This window comes from Erythrolamprus reginae, chromosome 2 (assembly GCF_031021105.1).
Source record: "Erythrolamprus reginae isolate rEryReg1 chromosome 2, rEryReg1.hap1, whole genome shotgun sequence".
Classification (NCBI taxonomy): Eukaryota; Metazoa; Chordata; class Lepidosauria; order Squamata; family Dipsadidae; genus Erythrolamprus; species Erythrolamprus reginae.
Window position 1 is genome coordinate 199,259,503 of NC_091951.1, and position 18,862 is coordinate 199,278,364.

Consider the following 18,862-nt stretch of genomic DNA (forward strand, 5'->3'; position numbering starts at 1 on the left):
TGCAGAAGATGATTGTACTGCAGAAAGGGGATGTGTTAAAGTCGGAGCTAGAGGGAAAGGTAGAAGGTTGTTGAAAGGGAGCAGAAGCAGGTGGGGATCCTTTATGACATGAATCCCATTGTCTGTTTGTTGGTTGCCTGAGAAGAAGGGGAGACAGCAACAACTGGAAATAGACTCTTCTCTCATGACAAGCTTTTGAGCCACCTGCCAGTTTGACAAACCAGTTAATTCTTAGTAGACTGAATTAACTGTGGATTTGTGGATTTGTATACTCAAGAAGCGTTCTTTATTGTTGGGGCTGGAGAGATGAAAGGTGTTGAGAAGAAAAATGGGTAGAGTTGGCTTTGTTGTACCAGAATAGTATGATATCTGTTAATGTATGAGCAGGGTAATCCTTGTGCACACACAGAAACGTTTATATTGACATCAGTTGTGAATAAGTACTCAGCCACACACAGATACTAACTTGAATTAAAGTTTACTTTAAGAAATAACATGTTCAGATAAACAGTCTAAAGCAGTGGAGGTGAACCTATGGCATGGGTGCCACAGGCGGCACGCGGAGCCATATATGCTGGCACGGGAGCCTTTGCCCTAGCTCAGCTCCAACATGCATGTCTGTGCCAACCAGCTGATTTTTGGCTTGCACAGAGGCTCTGGGAGGGCGTTTTTGGCTTCCTGAGAGCTTTCAGGGGGATGCAGGAGGACGTTTTTACCCTCCTCTGGCTCCAGTGAAGCCTTCGGAGCCTGGGGAGGGCAAAACACGAGCCTACTGGGCCCACCAGAAGTTGGGAAACAGTCCATTCCCAGCTTCCAGAGGGCCTCCAGGGAGGGTAGGGGGAGCTATTTTCACCCTCCCCAGGCAATGAATTATGGGTATGGGCACTTGCGCTTGTGCTATAGCTCACGCCCAAACTCTTTCGACACCTGAGAAAAAAAAGGTTCGCCATCACTGGTCTAAAGTCATACACATAATAGTCAGAATCACAATCCAAATATTAGTATATTAGAAAGCAGTAACGGGGCCTGGCCTAGTTTCTTACCAGTTGTCTTTTTCATAATCAGTAAACAAAGATTTTAGCTGATATAAACAAACATTTTAGCTGATATACATAACTACAGTACAAAAAGATTGCAGAGCCAACTGAACAGTGAGTAGCCATTAACAGTGAGTAGCTTAGATAAAGAGAAACAGAGAGGGTGACTTAGAGAAATGAGCTATGAACTCCAGCTCCCTCTTGTGTCAGTCTGCAACACTTACAGTCAAAATATTGCCAACCCAACAGTTATGGACAGAGTTCTAACAATGTCCAAGACAGAAAAATGTAACGCATCCTCTCTCCCTCTCTCTGTTTGAAGTTGCTTAACCTCCTGCTTTTCCATTTGAAAGAGTGAAGGAAGCAGCAGGCCTTTGTAAACTAGGCCAGGCCCTGTTAACTGCTTTCTAATTCATGAAAGCAGATGGCTGGCTCTTTAGATTTTAGATTTATGTAATACATACCGTACATACAAATCGTGTGGCTCAGATTAGCCACTTGGGCATCTTATGTCAAGACTCTCTCTCTCTGGTTGGACTGATTAAGTTCAAGCAGGAAACTCAAGTGATCTGGAACAGTCCAAATATGGGATGGAAAATACTTGGACAGATGGAATCGGTGAAAATCCAACCATCCGATCTCGCTTCCACTTGTGATTTTTGATCTTTCTCTGGGTGGCCCTTCCCCAAATCCTGCAAACTGGAACAGACTAGAACTGTGCACGCAAAAAAAAGAGGAGATTGTGTCTTCATTCCCGCCAGCTAAGCAGCAGGTTGATGACTTCTTGACGAAGCACTAATTAAGGCAAGCAGCTTTGCGCTTCATCTCAGCACAGTGTAATTAATGCTGTGGCTTTGATTGGGTTCATACTCTTAACTTCGTCTGCTGATGGCATGTCAAAGATGCTATGGACAAAACAGCTGGGAGTGCTGCTAAAAAGCACGGCTAGAGCATGCTGCGTAAGAGAGAGAGAAAACAGTCCTTGGGAAGTGGTGGGGCTTGGGCGGGTGAGGATGAGTGCTACATGGTCTTTCTGTTCCTTTCAAGCAGAGGTCTTCAAACTTGGCAATTTTAAGACGTGTGGACTTCAACTCCCAGAATTCTCCAGCCAGTATAACTGGTTAGAGAATTCTGGGAGTTGAAGTCCACAAGCCTTAAACTTGCCAAGTTTGGGGACCCCTGCGTTTCAAGACTCTTTATATCATTTTGATCCGAGGGCATGAGCACACTTGGCTTCAGTCTAGTCAAGCTAAATTCTACATCCCGGGCAGTTTAGTTGAACCAAATTTCTTCAAGCCCTCATGGCGATGAAAGGTTTTCACTTTGAGGAATGGATTTCTTCACGTGACTTGCCAACTCCATTCTTTCTGGGAAATTCAAATGCAGCTTTTCTGCTACTCTATTTTTCCTTCTTCCAAAAAAACCTCACACGCGTTGTGTAATTTCTCCCTGTCTTAACCATAACAATAAAAACACTGATTCCCATTAAAGCACACAGCTTGAGAAAATGATGCAATAAGCACATTTGCATCAGTGGGAAATAAAGAACATTTCTGTAAGGCAATGCCTTTTTTTAAAAGAAACGTTCTATCTAGCTTATGCCTGTGTATTACCCAATATATATACAGTGGTACCTCATCTTACGAACGCCTCTTCTAACAAACTTTTCAAGATATGAACCCGGGGTTTTTTTGCCTCTTCTTCCGAACTATTTTCACCTTATGAACCCAAGCTGCTGCTGCTGGGATGAAGGGGTTTCTTTCCCCCCCTCTTTTTTTAAGAAAGAAAAGGGAGGGGTGGCTTGGAGGGGGAAAAGACTCCATTTAAATAACTAGGAGAACAAAATGCTTGCAAAGGAACTGAAACGGTGTCTTTTGAAGAAAGAAAAGGGAGGGGTGCCCCCCCTTGCCTTTCTTCCTTCCCACTCACCCTTTTAGCCTAGCCTTGCTTCTTCCACCCGCCCCCTTTAGCTGCTCCTCCCTGCCCTCTGTTCGCCTCCCTTCTAAAGTTTGGGATTTTCCTGAAGGATTTGCACACATTATTTGCTTTTACATTGATTCCTATGGGAAGCATTGTTTCATCTTACGAACTTTTCACCTTACGAACCTCCTCCTGGAACCAATTAAGTTCGTATCATGAGGTACCACTGTATATATATATCCTGTTTCTCTGTTCACCAAGGCAGATGAATACCTAGCAGTTCTTGTTGCTGTTTTCCCTGGAGTAGGATCAAAGGCCCTCTTGAATACAGCATCTACATAACCGCTTCCTGATGGCACTTCTTCATAATTCACTCAGAACGTCTTTCTGTTTTCCCCTATAGGAATAAGCATTGGGCTCGCCGGGAAGCTGAACGAAGAGTTAAGGAGCGAGCTGAAAAAGGGCTGCCCATCCTTTCCTCTTATTACTACGACCCTAGCAAGATTGTGTTGCCTCCTGAAGATGAAGAATGATCACTTTAATATTCACTTGTATGTTGAGAATAAACCTCTAAGATATATATCCTGGCTGTCATCATTCTGTATTTCTCTCTCTGTCTCTCTCTCTCTCTCTGTCCCTCCCTCCCCCCCACCTCTCTCTCGGGTTTGAGCGAAAGATATTTAGCTACTTGGACTTCTTACTGTATGGAGCAGGACAGACATGGTTCCCTGAGGGAGGGGGAGTTATTATTATTTTTTTTGCCAGTGCGTAGCTACTTTTAGTACTAGGTGTCAATATCCTACCTACAGTGCTTGGATAGGAACTACCCCAGCCTTCCAGGGTGAGAAAATAAATTGAGGCATAAGGCTGGCAGGTGCAGAATATTTCTAACAGATTCCAGACTTGAAAAAAGGATGTAAACACCAGAATGGAGAATTCTAGCTATACTTCCTTTAGGGAGGGGGGATACTGGACGGATTCTTGCCAGGCTTCTTCTTAAAGCTATTGAGAATCTAGTCGAATTTGGCTGCACCACCCCATCCCTGGCATAAATGTACCCTGAGCAGATGGCTCCGCCTGGTGCCTTGCAGTGGAGGGCTATATATATCTATATCTATATCACTGCCCATTTTTGCCGTAGCTCAACTCACTTCTTCTGCCTACAGTGCTTACCTCGTAGCCAACCAATCCAGCATGAACATATTACTGGCAACAAGCCTGGAATCTAGTTCTCCGAGGTTCTGGCATTGTACCTTTTCCATCATGTTGGAATTTGATAAATACTGCTTATTGGCCACACAAGGATGAAGGCATTGTGCACGGTTATTGGTACTGCCATCAGATTAATCCTTCTGGCAGGGCTATTAGGCCTTTAAGGAGCGTGTTAAGCAGAAATCCAACAGCCGTGCTGTTATATCACTTGCATTCTGTTGTTTCTGTTGGATTTTTTTTTGTCTGCTGCACATGTTTTCAGAAACACAAGAGCCTAGTTATGGAAGAAGAGGGGAAACGAAAAGCACAGCTCCTTTTAAGGCACAAGAGAGTAAGGGATTTCGGAGCCCTGTTTAATCATTTCCCTTGAAAATGTCCGTGTTGTATTTATGTTTTTAAAATCAAGGGTGCTCTCATTCCCACCTTACATTGCTCTCCCATCACTTGTATTTTTAAGGTTAACTTTGAATAAGGAACCCAGTGTTCATTTTGGGATGTACTGTTAATGCTGATGATACTTACAGTACAACTGCAAACTCCATCAACACACACACAAACAAACACCTCCCTGCTGCCCCTACATACTGGATGCTGGTACTCAAGGCTTCTTAAGGGATTACTCTGAAAAAAGTCTGGCTGTTCTGTGCACAGCTTTTGTGCACTGAGAACCAGGTAAAAGATCTTGTATCAAACCAGAATTTTTTCAAGATTCTGGCAGCCAATACAAAAGAGAGCCGGAGTGATTTAGGACTTAAAGGGATGGACGATACAGGAATGTTCAGGTTCTGGTTTATCCTCACCCATGGAACCTCACCGGCAGTTCAGGCCAGTCACTGTCTGCCCCACCCTTGTTGTTGTGAGGGAGAATAAGAGTATTGCACATGTTTCCTCCATTTCCTGACTGAAGGGTAGGATATAATTCCCATAAATAACATGTAGACAAAGAAGACACCTTTGAGGTGCAATTCTATTGCCCTTTTTGCCATTGCAGCCTTTGTGTTAGATTGTGTAGAGGGGAAATATCATTTTTGCCAGAATTTATGTTTTACCAACAAAGAAATAAAAGGAGACTAGTATAGATCTATTTCAGGCTATTTAGCTCTCATCAGCTAGCCACAACCTTCTGGGAGTCAATCCCGGACTATTTGCACTTTAGGTAGCTGTATTAACCTCTAAGCCATGGGCTCTCCTCGCTTTGTTGATTATACCAAAGACAAATTCCTTGTGTGTCCAATCACACTTGGCCAATAAAGAATTCTATTCTCTATTTTCTACCAGGGGAAAGATTAAATGTTTTTTTTATCAGGACAACCTGATCTACACAATTATGGGATGGAGCATCTATACTAGTCTCCCTTTATTTCTTTGTCGGTAAAACATAAATTCAACACGAATATTGTTTGTAGCAAAAGTGACTGCCTGCGAAGGCGGCTCCTGGATTGGGTCGGAAAGGTGAAAGTGGAAGCCGTATGCTCTGTCCCATAAACTGGGTAGACCAGGTTGCCCTGATTTTTAAAAAAACATTCATTTTTGCCAGAAATATGTGGCTGTATACTTTTGTCATCCTAGCTCGGACTTCCTTTAACACAAAGGTGTCAAACTGGTGGATGTGTCACACACAGGCCAAGCTCACTCCCCAACTCCATGAAGGGAAAAAATTTCACGATATATCATATGACGGCAATGTGACATGGTGAGTTTGACACCCATTGTTTAATGTAAAGGAAGAGAGAGATATTTTTGCTATGCACTTTCTACCCCCACCCACTATCATTTATTTTATTGAAGAGGTGAAAGAAAAAAAAACCCAGCCAGGCTTTTATGTCATTCACAAGATTGAAATACAGGTAGTCTTCAACTTAAATAACCTTTTATTTAGAATTATTCTAAATTGTGACAGCACTGAAAAAAATGACTTAAGATCTATCCTTCTACTTACAACTATTGAGTGTTTGTAATTAGCATTTATTACAACCCTTGCGTGTCCCAGGTTCATGTAATTGTTATTTGTGACCTTTCCCGGCTGGCTTCCAACAACAAAATCAATGGGAAAAGCCAGATTCCCATAACGACTGTGCAATTCATTTAACAGCTATGGCCAAAAGACTATAAAACCAGGCCCATTTCCGGCCTCCGGAGTACCTCCAGGTGAGTGGGGAAGGCCGTTTTCACCCTCCCCAGGCTCCTAGAAAGGCTCTGGAGCTTGGGGAAAGAGAAAAATAGGCCTTCTCCACCCACTCAGGAGGCTGAAGACAGGCTGTTTCCCGACTCCCAGGAGGCCCCAAAATCAGCTGGCCAGCAAGCCCACCGGACCTGAGCTTGCATGCCCACCGATATGGCTCCCAAGTGCACGTATGCCATAGGTTCACTATCACGGGTTTAGATGGGCAGGGTGTGCCATAACTTTTATTCCTCCCCTCTCACCCTATTGTAGAAAACTGAGGATATAATAGAGGGCTGGTTATATATTATCAGATAATGAGGACTCCAACTCCCATTATTTCCAACCAGTGGCCATGGTAACGAACTGAGGGATGTTACCATCAACTCCTATTTCTTCCCCTCCCTATTTCTGAATTTCGTGTGTATTCTGCTTAAACCTCTTTTTTAGAATGCAGACGAGGCCAATTCCAGACACTGGGGGCTGCTTCAGAAAAGAGTGTTGGAAATAAGGGGAAACAAAACATATTGGATAATCTTCCGCCAGCTGATTCTGGTAAACCTAGCCTCCTGCCAGCTGCTTTTCAAAAAGAAAGGAGAACAAACACCAACTTTTTGCCTCTTAGCCAGTCTTCAAGGATTTACAGCCGGTCTTCGACCTGCGACCACAACTGAGCCCCAAAATTCTGTGTTGTTAAGCGAGACATTTAATCAGGAAGCTTTGATCCCATTTTACGACCTTTCTTGCCACTGCCGTTAAGTGAACCGGTGCAGTTCTTAAGTTAGTAACATGGTGGTTCAGTGAATTTGGCTTCCCCAGGGCTTTTGCTTGTCAGAAGGTTGCAAAAGGCGATCGTATCCCAGGATGCCGTGGCCGTCACAAATCTGAGTCAGTTGCCAAGCGCCTTGAATTTGGATCGCTTGACCAAGGAGATGCTGCAACTGTGGCGAGTCTGAAACATGGTCCTCAGTCACATTTTTCAATGCCATTTGCAAAAATGCCATGGTCACTAAGTGAACTGTTGTAAACTATCTGTTAGTCGCAACCACACGTCCTGCTTTGACCGCTTTCTGACTGAGCAGGTTGTGTGACCACTTCTTGTGTAAACTGTGGGACCTGACTTACTTAAGCCTAGCTTAGTGATCTGTGTGAACGGGGCCCTCTGCTTATTCCTCTGTGCACCATGCTCGCAGCTTTCCTTGGGTGTTTTCTTCTGCCTAGCAGCCTGAGAGAGAGGCTTCCTCTGCAGATCATTCCATGCTTAGACTGGCCTCCCTTGAGTTGTGCCACTCAGGTTTAGAGCAGGAACAAGAAGCTGTTGGTCTGGTGGAGGGAGGAGAGAGAAACTGCATCTCAAAAAGCAGCTATGACTCACATGTATTCCTGCGCGAAACACACACACACACATGCTGCGGGCTTCACAAGCACGCAGCTGTGGGAGTGCAGCAGGCAATGTTTGGGACCTCATTGTCTTTGCCCCACCTCTTTGCTCTTTAAGTTGAGCACAAAGGGGTTTTCCCCCCACCTCTCTATTCCTGCCCTGCTGTGTGCTTCAATCCTCTTTTTCTCCCTTCTCAGCTGTGGCTAGTACCCAAGCATCCTAACTCGTCACCTTCTTAGCTTTTTCACCAGGTTTTGCTACACTCTCTCTGGGAATAGCAGCTCCTAATTCAGGCACAGCTGTTCCCATTCAGCAAATGGTGCTAATCTCCATTCACAGCCAAGGCAGAGCTGTGATACCATCTTGCCAACATTTTGAAGGTTTGTAGACGGCTGCACGGCTGGGCCTGCCCCAAACGGTGGCTGCGTTCTTTTCAATGTGTGGCAGACAGACATATGGAGGTTGTGAGTTAAATCTAGGGAGGGAGGGAGGGGGAAGAAAGAGAGATAAAAACTAACATGGTCTGGGGTTCACAGAAATGATGGTGCTCCCTGTTAGCATTATGCCTCGGTCGTGCCAGAGGGTTTCCCCAAGAAGTGAGAAGGCTTGAAACGCTTGCGGATGGTGTAAATTAAAATGAGAAAGTTTAAAGCCTATTTTTGAACAAATATCGGCAATCCTGGGAGATTGAATCAATGTACTGTATTCACTGTACCAGGATGTTCAACATTTTGAGCCAGTGGGCACATCATTTTAAGAATTTTCTGCAGATGCTATTGTTGCCATAAATAAGGGTGCTTGCCCATTAGAAAAATGAAACCCATCAACTCTTCCATCCACCATCTTAAATTGGAGAGAAGAAATCTCAGAACTTCCCAGTTTGCATAGTCAAAAAGTCAGCTATCCCAAAGAACTTGTGTTCCTCTAGCACCAGAATGGAAAAAATGCAGAATTGGTACTCTCAAAATTGTTTGGGCCATCTTCAGAATTCTTAGATGCATGACCATGCACAACATCTAATAGAACTGTGATTCCCATTGAGAGGGCAACAACAATCGAGGGCAACAACAATCGTCAGGCATGGGGGAATTGAAACATCTCCCCCTGGGCATGTTTAATTTATATATGGTATGCGTGTGTGTATGTCTGTTAGTATATGGGGTCTCTTAAATCTTTAAACATTTTAAAAACTGTTGGATTATTTATGATTTGTTGTTACATGTTGTGAGCCGCCCCGAGTCTTCGGAGAGGGGTGGCATACAAATCGAATAAATAATAATAATAATAATAATAATAATCAGTTCCTTCAAGTTATTTGGAGTGCCGTATCGACTCGATGCTGCAAAAAAACATGTGATCTGATAACCAAAACTTGAATAGTGAGCATTTGTTCCATCAACTGAACACGGCTATATCCAAGATCTTTGATTTTTGTATTTACATTGTATGTAAAGTTTTCATATGAAGCTATTTTCCCACCGGGAAGCAATTCCCACGTGTGATTCATAGATTCTTACATTTTGGGGTTTCTTAGGAATGGGATGCTTCCATTTATATGGAGTTCATGGCTCCCAGTGTTTCCAATCATAATTCACGTTTGTATAGTGGCATAGTCTTCGGAGAGGGGATGGCATACAAACACACAAACAAATGAGTGAGTGAATGAATGAATAAACAGTCAGCCTTAGGGAAGAGCTTGGAGGGCTCAAAAGAGGCTCATGGGACATGGATGCCCCATGAGCTCTCCTCTGGGATTCCAAGAAGCCTCCTCTGTAGCAGCAGCATCTGCCTTTCTTCAAGTTGCTGGCTTTATATGACATTGTCCCACAGCTGAGCTGACATACTTTGAGAAATCATGTATACTCCCTCAATGTCAAAAAGGAGAGAGAATGCAGAAAATAAAGAACAAAAACTAGCACTGATGATGTCACCTATTTTGGGTAATGAAACATCTCAAGAAAACCAAGCTCAGAGAGCACCAGGGACTCCTCATTTCAACATTGAGCTACAAATATTATCCTTTATTGGAGGCCCTCAATGAGAATTATGATTCCATAGCCATCAATCAAGTTGACCAGAAAAATTGCCTGCTTGTAGGTTTCTAATCAACTTTTTCAATTACAGCTCTGGTAGCTAGATGGAAACTTAGTCATTCTGACCTCTTTTCTTTAAATGGCTCGTTCTTTGAATCAGATCCCCGTGTTATTTTTGTTAATGTTCCAACCAAAATCTGGCAATTGCCAATTAAATTACTCTAATAATCTTGTTTTATAGGTATCCAAATGCCACGGAGTACGAGATACAGTTTAGGGAAGAAGCCTGCCCCAAACCCTGAAGTACTTTATCAGTCTGCTACATCTCAGCGAAGGAAATGCATTGTACAGTGATCCCTCGAGTTTCGCGATCTCGATCTTCGCGAAACGCTATATCGCGATTTTTCAGAAAATATTAATTAAAAAATACTCCACTCTTCTCTCTCTCTCTTTCTTCCTCTCTCTCACTCTCTTCCTTCCTTTCTCGTCTCTTTCTTTCTTTCCTTCTCTCTCTTTCTCTATCTCTCCCCCTCTTGCTCTCCCTCTTTTTCTCACTTTCCCTCTCTCGTGCACCGAGCGGCGGGCAGGCGGGCAGGCAGGCGGCGGACAAGCGGCGGGCGGACCGATCTTCGGCTCCTCGCTGCTGCGGCGCTGCCGAGCAGATCAGCTGCTGGGCGGCGGAAGGAACCTTCCCTGGGCCAGGTGCGGAAGTAAAAACACCATCGGCCATGAAAAAAAGGGCGCGCATGCGCAGATGGTGTTTTTACTTCCGCACCACTATATTGCGAAAAATCGAGTATCGCGAGGGGTCCTGGAACGTAACCCTCGCGATACTCGAGGGATCACTGTAGATGTTTTGGATCACAATTCCCCTCATACTCCATTCAACATGGCCAACAGAATTTGACTTGATGTTGCACAGATCTGGTATAATCCTACAAATGGGGCCATTTTTCAACTTACTCTTGGCTAAATTTATATACAATGTTACCTCTACCTAAGAACGCCTCTACTTACGAACTTTTCTAGATAAGAACCGGGTGTTCAAGATTTTTTTGCTTCTTCTCAAGAACCATTTTCCACTTACAAACCCAACCCTGCAAAATTGTACCTGGAAAAGGCAGGGAGAAGCCTCCGTGGGGCCTCTCTAGGAATCTCCTGGGAGGAAACAGGGCCGGAAAAGATGGGGAGAAGCTTCCATGGAATCTCCTAGGAGGAAACAGGGCTCTACCCTCCCTGTGGTTTCCACAATGGCACACATTATTTGCTTTTACATTGATTCCTATGGGAAGAATTGCTTCTTACAAACTTTTCTACTTAAGAACCTGGTCACGGAACGAATTAAGTTCGTAAGTACAGTTTACTTGGCTTTGTAACTTTGAATCACTACATCCCCTAGAGTTTACACCATAAATCAGGATTAATCAGGTGGTGGCATTGATAGGGCCATGTCTGAACTTGGAATTTGAGGCAGAGTTGGACCAGGATGCTACTTGATAGAAGACTGAGTTGGAAAGTTAAAAAGCTCTCAGAAAAGATTTGAACCACATGCTGTTGAGGATGCATACGCTTATGCTTCTATGGTCACACCCTATATGTGCTAATGTGTGGAATTTATGGGGTTTAGCCACGGTAGAGAATCAAAAGGGGGGGGGTTGAGAACATTCAAATTGCAGAAGAAGCCATGCCAAATATTAATCAGATGAAGAACATTTAGCAATTTTCATCTTCTGCTAGCGATGAGCAGGTCTTCCTTTTCTCAATGGGCAGAGAAATGTTCCTATTGTTCAGGTGTGAGAGAGAACAGTGCAACTTCTCCATTCTTTCTGCCTCTTTCAGCTGCAGTCAATTCAAAACCTTTACCACATGATGTGACTGGATTTACAAAGCGATGGGTCTTATTAACTGGAATGCCCTGTTGATCAGGGAAAAAAAGAATCACTTTTGAAGCACGCGAGCGCACAAAGAGAAAGAAAGGGAGGGAGAGACTGTCTTCCTGCCTTCAACTGGTGCTTAAGCTTCAGAAATCAGCTCTGGCTTTTCCTAATGCTGTATAGAGATGAGCGTCAGTCCCTAATGGCTGCAAAGCTGTACAGCTTGCATGGACAGACGAGGGAGAGGTTTGAAGTTTAAGGTGTGCGTCTATTTCTACCTGTCTGCGGTGAGTGAAGACAGGTACATCTCAGTCATCTATCCCCATTTTGTTTAGAAACAAATAGGAGGACATAGAGCAGTGATGGTGAACCTTTTTTCCTCAGGTGCCCAAAGAGCATGCGTGCGCATTATCATGCATGTATGAGTGCCCACAGCCATAATTCAATGCCTGGGGAGGGAGAAAACAGTTTCCCCTGCCCTTGGAGGCCCTCTGGAAACCGGAAACGGCCTGTTTCGCAACTTCTGGTGGGCCCAGTAGGCTCGTGTTTCGCCCTCCCCAGCCTTCCCTGGAGTTAGGGGAGGGTAAAAACGCCCTCCACCATCCACCCAGAGGCTCTCTGGAAGCCAAAACTGCCCTCCCTGAGCCTCCATGCGAGCCAAAAATCAGATGGCCGGCACACACATGGACATTGGAGCTGAGCTAGGGCAACAGCTTGTGTGCCAGCATATATGGTTTCATGTGCCACCTGTGGCACTTGTGCCATAGGTTCGCCATCACTGACATAGAGATAGAAAGAAAACCAAACCTTGGAGGGGGGGGGGCTTTAAAGCAAGTGACCTGATCCTTTTGAGGGGGGCTTACCGCTAATGGTGTCCCAAACACCTCCCCCCTCCCCCACACACCAGGGATCTCTGCTCTCATTAGCATTCAGCTCACCCTGGCCACTACACAGAGCACGCTGCTCCTTCACTTTGGGAAGAAACTGGTTGTATCTGCAGAAGAACATTCCGAGTTGCACTTGCTCTCCCCATTTATGCAACGGGTGAGATAGGAGCACCTGACACAATCGTGATAATGGGAGACTTCAGGAGAAAGGTGTATTATTCAGCTCCCTATATATGTGCCCTGAACTCTATCTCCAAATATTCAGCTATTGGAGGGGGGGGGGGCAAATATGGCCTGTTCTTGTTTACACAATGCCACGTGGGAGTAAAGGCTTGGATGAACACAGCTAGGATGCATACGAATGCTTATGCGCAGTTAGTTGATGGCAGCAGCCGACACTGTGGATGCCAGATAGTGTGTGTTTTAGAAACCTGTTTTTCTCCTGATTTCTTTCTCTTTTTTTCCCTTTCCCTTATGCCCCCTTTTTTCCTCAACTTTTAACCAGGGTCTGGTCCAGCCATTCCTGTATTTCACTCCACATCGACCATCCTTGGTGATCCAAATTTTTTTTTTAATATCGTTCCATTCTATTCGTGGCTGTATCTGACTCTCTCCCCCCCCCCGCCCGCCCCTTTTCTGGTTCCTGTGAAGAGGAGCTGGCTGAATAAACCACGAATGTCTGGTCTTTTTTAGCTGGACCGTCCCTGATGGGTCAACCCCCCTCCCCTCGTTGAGAGCATGTCCGCAATCTAAAAACTCGTCCCGCTCCACCCGGAGTAGACCCAGGAAGTGAACCCAACTCAGGGAGCCTATAGAAAACGAATGCACTTAAAATGCATTTGTACCTGCGCACCCCACGCCATATAGCAGCGCCTCCTAATCTGTGGAAAAGCTGCTTGTGTTTCCCGCGCCGCGCGGGGATTAAACCCTGGATGGGCCTCAACTCTTGGGAATCGGCCCTGAAAAGGCGTCGTCGAAAGAAGGCCGAAGCCCAGAAGGAGGGCATTTGAAACTTTTTATTTCATTTATTTATTTGTTTTGTCTAATACGTAATGGAGGTAAGTGAAGATATAATAGTATTTATATACATGACACCAGTAAAGATATAAGATTGGAAAAACATTAGAAATAATAATATCCACATACATGATACTAGTAAAAATGTTTTTTAAAAAATATAAAGAAACAATAAGACGGGACGGAAGGCACGCTGGTGCACAATAATAATAATACTTTATTAGATTTGTATGCTGCCCCTCTCCGAGGACTCGGAACATTTATGCACGCCCCTTACTGATTTGCCCGTAGTTGGGCTCTTCTGAAGTAATAGGCAAAATGTACCCCAAATCCGCCGGAGGGGGGGGGGCAACAGGCCGCCGCGCGCGCGGGTGTTAACGCGTGCGCGCCAAACCCGCGCCCCGTTTCTGAGGGAAACCCACGCGGCCGCCCCACCCCCACACCTCGACTTCTAAAAAAAAAAAACCTTTCCCCTCCCCCATCGATGAGAACCGTTATTGCCTATCGATTACCGCCCCAGCCCAGCCCCTACACACACACTCAACCGCGGGCAAGGAGCAAAGTGGCACCCATGCTGCCTCTTCTTCCCACACGCGCAAACTCCTCAGAGCCGAGACGGCGTGAGAGGGGAAAGCCGAGCGAAAATAAGCGCGCGCGCCGCGCAGGTGAGGTTCTCCGGGGAAGTGCGTCTCTCCAGGCAGCCGGGAGTGGGAAAGCCAGCCCTTGCCTCGGGGAGGGGGACGGGACACACGCTTGCCCGCCGTAGCCAGGGTCTGCCTCTAACACGCCTCTTCCAATCCCCTCCCTGAGTCCCCCAGCCCCAGCTCTCCTTCTCCGCGTGGCTCTGGGTCTCTCTCATCGCTCCGTTCCCCCCCCTCCTCCCAGCTGCCGCTCCCTCCCGCTCCTGCCTTCCGCGACTTGGGCTTTCTGCCAGCGCGGGCAGCGCTCAGACTCTCTTGCCAGGGAAGCGCAGAGGCGGGCAACTCTTCGTGCCCATGGCTGAGCCATCCCGAACGGCCGAGCCTCTGCCCCGCGGCGAGCACTAACGGTAGCCGCAGCCCGCCAAGCCCCAGGTGGGGGAAGGAACGCCCAGCTCCACCCCAGGTAGGACGGTGGGGGGGAACCAAAGCGGGGGAGGAGGCGGCTGGGATCTTTGGGCCCAGGCTGGGGTAGTGGGATTCACAATTGGATGGGCAGGAGGGAGATGAGGGGAGGGGGGATAAGACAGGGGTGGGGTGGGGTACCAGAGCATCCAAGAAAGAAATGGGTGTGGGTGCTCGCCTTGAAGAGGGAGGATGGCGTGTGTTGCTTGATGGGCAACGGTGGTGAGTGTAATTATTTTTTTGACACTGGGTGGTCAAAAAGTTTAGGAGCATCTTTTATGACAAGGGACCGGAGTAGGACCCCGTTTAGGGAAAACTGGGATGACCAAGAGCGGCTGTGAGTATGCTATTCCTGCGTGTGTATGTAATAAGAGGGCATTAAATAAAAGAGGCCGGGAGCACTCTTCCACAGAAAGGAAATTTACTTTGCACGCACACAACACACACACAGGCGGTGATACTTCCGTTTGGGCATTAGATGCACTCAGAGGCTAAAGGGTTTGGAAGAAGCTTGTGTGTGGATATCCATCTGGTTTGCCAAAGCAGGGACTCTGTAAACCGACCGTTTCTGCACATATTCACAGGACTGGTGTTATGTGGACCATATGCATATTTTTAAGCGTACCCGTAAGATCATGAGTGTGAAAGGCATCCATTTATTCATGGATGTCTGCAACAGTGCGTTTGGTATGTGCTCACTCGTGCGTAATAGGCTCCTGTTAGGTTGCCCTGCGATCAGTTGGTGTCTTTGGACCTTGAGGTGTGTGCTTTAGTGATTTGTGCTATAGGGGCAACTTCCTTGAGATTCAGGCCGCACATCAAATCGCTTACTTTCTTTTCGCTGCCAATTGTCAAATGACCCTCTCTGGAAGAGATTGTCCCTACAGAGGTCTCTGCAGAGCCACTGTCACAAGAATGAATTGTGGCTTCACCCACAGGGTTGGGACTTTGTGGGGATATGGGCAATGGATTTGGCATTTAAGAATAGCTAATCCTCATGACTGTGGAAAATACTCCTTTGGGAGACCCTTAATTGATCTCATTAACACTCCTTCTATTCATCTTATCAAGAATCCCCTTTCTCCACCTTTCTCTGTGGCCCATGACTTTCTTTTGAGTTGTATTTCCCACCTTCTCCTCCCCCTTGTATTTGTTTACAATTTGATTGACTCAGGAGAGTCTTTGATACTCAGTTGGTACTCAGCTGATTTGCTTTGTGCCTAAATAACATCCGATTGATTCATTCAAAAAGCATTTTGTGCCTGTGTATATATCACACAATCTACAAACTGGAGCTGGCAGAATACGAGGTTTGAGGATGCCAGAGACTAAAAGGTCTCATTTCAAAAATTCCCTATGGACTGAAATCTCTGTTGGGATTAAAGAGAAAACTTTCCTTGTAATCCCAGTGATGAAGTATGCTGCAAAGTTATCAAAATAATATAAGAAAATGCCTTGTTGACAATGTGTCAGCAATGACGTTCAAACTCTGGGCGTTTATGCAAGTATCTGAGCGAAAAAGGTCTGCCCTGTTTACATGTGCTGCATAATTAGAAGTTATAAATTTACGGACTAAAATAATACAGCTTCATAAAGGGGCTGAAGTAAAAGGGGGTCTCTGGAATAGATAAGATTTCCTTGCTTTCTTTTAAAATGAACGCATGTACTATTTCCCATGAGAGCAAAAGATTTAATTCAATTGGCAACCAATTCAGAGCAGGAAAATAAACAGCATTGGCTATCATTATTAATGCATGGCATTTGCTTGCCATGGTTCCAGCCTCCACAGGAGATCTCTCCATGGTTATGGAAACTGCCGCCAGAAACAACATACCACCGAATCCCAGGAGCTGGGAAAACACCAGTGTGAAGACGCTTTTTCTCATGTCCTTCTTATAGCTTTCCCAGAATCAGCTGAGTAGAGGACAGGTTGCTTGGGCTAGCTGGAATGGGATGTAGCAGTGCTTTCATTACTGTAGAACGTGCTTTGTATTCAAGCCCTGTTCTTAGTTCCAGCATGAGCCTTTTAAGAAAGTGTTAATCTCAGCCAAGTAAAAAACCACCTTCTTATGGGCTTACAGTTTTGCAATCTGGAGAGGAGGGGGTGTTCTTTGGTGAGATTGAAACTGGTGGCCTTCACTATGTCTGCAAGGATTGGACCAACCCCTGCAGATCACTTCCTTGAAATTAAGGGTAGTCAAAAGAGGTGCCACTCATTTGGACAGGAACAAACCATCAGCCTATCTCCCAGCTCTGTTTGATCTTGGGCAAGACCCTGGTCCTACGTATAGTGGGTTGTGTTTGTTCTCTCTCTTTCTCTTGAAGAGAGCGCAATAGACGTAGACTTGGAGTTTAGTAAGTAAGCTGTGAGCTCATTAACACTCATACCAGTTTGAGCTATGTTGTCATACTAAGTGAAAATGCATTCCGTTTTACCTCCTTTCTCTTCTCCCACCGCTTCCCAACCTTCTATATATCTTGTTTCCTCTTCAGTGGGGATGAAAAGTGTGTTTTGGGAGGGATTGCATTATCCCCACCAGGTTAAATATTTTCCTAGTTGCATCCACATCTGTTCAGCTGAAACAAAGAGACATGTTTTATTCAAGGTTCAGCAAGCAGAACCAGAGGCCTGTGGTCAGAAAAAAAATAGAAGGGATGATGGGAAGGTACAATGTTCAGGTTCACATAGTCAAGAGGTGGTTCGTTTGGTTTTGATATAGTGTGTGGTCTGTAGGCTCCAGTTTATGGTTTAAAGAGTTACCATAATTAAAGCCAAGCAACTGTAGCTTATGACATAACACTACGTAGGAGGACAACAGTACAAATTGTAGCTGTGATAACTTCCACGGTGGTTCTCCCACTTCCCATCTTCACCCCATCCCAGTTTGGCCTCCTAATTAGCCAGAGGGCTACTGGGATTCTCCCTGTCCAAAGGACCAACCTCTTTTATCTGCTGGGATGAGCTAGGAAATGTTTTGCCTTCACAAATTCCTGCTCAGCAGTAACTTGCACATTTCGTATGCTGTGTTTGAATTTGCCCTTATGACAATCTTGTCCGGCTTGGGCGGGAAAAGAAATGAAAGGCTGGGTGTTAACTGCCCTGGTAGAACTGTGTTCGCACTTCAGCAGTGAGTACATTTCTTTTTCAGCGGAAAGGTCAATTGCAAGGCTGTTGTCTGGGGTCCAAAATATGCATCCTGCATAGCTTGGCTGGATTCTGGTGTGAGATAAATAAATGTGAGAATAAATAAAAAGCACAGTATGTAGAAACTCTTCCTTACAGGGAGAGATTTTTGGATTGTGGGCCAGAATTGGGAGAGAGGGTGAGTGAGGGAGAGTTATTCGACTCAGCCTTGGTGTGTGGATTGATCAAATAGTTCTGTTTCTTAAAATACTGGGAGTGTTTATCTGTTCTCACATATGTGAACAGGGTATCACCTAGCCCACACCCAAGCATCCTTTTTTTTAGCTACTGCCAGGAAATGCTTTTCAACATATTCACACCTCTTGATGCCAAATAGGGGTAAAATAATAAAGATAGAGACATTTGAATGTACAGTATGTGTGAAATAGGGAACTGGATGATGTGCAAGGGCATCCATAGACTCAGAAAAGCTGCAGATGCAAAAAAAAAATTGACTTGCATCAAAGGTTGCTACCACCCTGTATCACTTGGGGATTGTAGAATCCTTCCTGCGTTTAGTTCATTTCTGGGACAGCTTTTCTCCTATCCCAATATTTCCTTTGAATGCAGATGAGTTTAGCCAGCAGCACCTTCCATACCTATTCAAGCCAGCTCCCATGGTTTTTACTTGTTGCCTTTCACATAATTTACCACGAATACCAATACTTGCTACTGGGGTTAACATGGTTAACAGGATGACCAAATAAAGAACAGGAAGGAAGCATTTCCAGGATTTTCATGGGATTCGCTTCTCTGCTGGACAGAAATCAGAAGGGTTATTTGAAAATAACATAAAATCAGTTATAATAAGCAAGATGATAGTGGTTGTTAGCAGCAGTAGACATTAAAAATCACTTTGGAAAGTAAACAGCGCTTTATACCGTATATATAATCTTGGCAATTCTTATATGATTTTCCTGAAAGAAGAATAATTTTTGAAATATGAAACAACAATACCTTGTTGTACTGTGTTTCCCTGAAGTTTGAAATAGAGCTTGCCAGTTCTGATTGTGAGATGAGCAGGGTATTTTATTACCCAAGGGGGGGGGGGAT

General features: G+C 45.1%; 2 protein-coding genes across 6 annotated transcripts in view; both read left to right on the forward strand.

Moving 5' to 3' along the window:
- The window catches only part of NDUFB11 (NADH:ubiquinone oxidoreductase subunit B11), an 88,329-nt gene extending 84,792 nt beyond the window's left edge, over positions 1-3,537 (forward strand). The window contains exon 3 of the mRNA XM_070741132.1: positions 3,361-3,537. Coding sequence (XP_070597233.1) covers positions 3,361-3,490 — 130 coding nt within the window. The 3' untranslated portion in view covers positions 3,491-3,537. The remainder of the gene's footprint in view (positions 1-3,360) is intronic.
- A 9,828-nt stretch (positions 3,538-13,365) lies between these two features.
- LOC139161683 (caM kinase-like vesicle-associated protein) overlaps positions 13,366-18,862 on the forward strand; it is a 48,457-nt gene continuing 42,960 nt past the window's right edge. For 2 of the 5 annotated variants that reach the window (XM_070741133.1, XM_070741137.1), the window contains exon 1: positions 13,366-13,563. The gene's annotated coding sequence lies outside the window, so the exon portion shown is untranslated. Of the gene's footprint in view, positions 13,564-14,081; positions 14,188-14,211; positions 14,627-18,862 lie in introns of those variants that run through there. The other 3 variants (XM_070741134.1, XM_070741138.1, XM_070741135.1) reach the window with 2 other exon arrangements.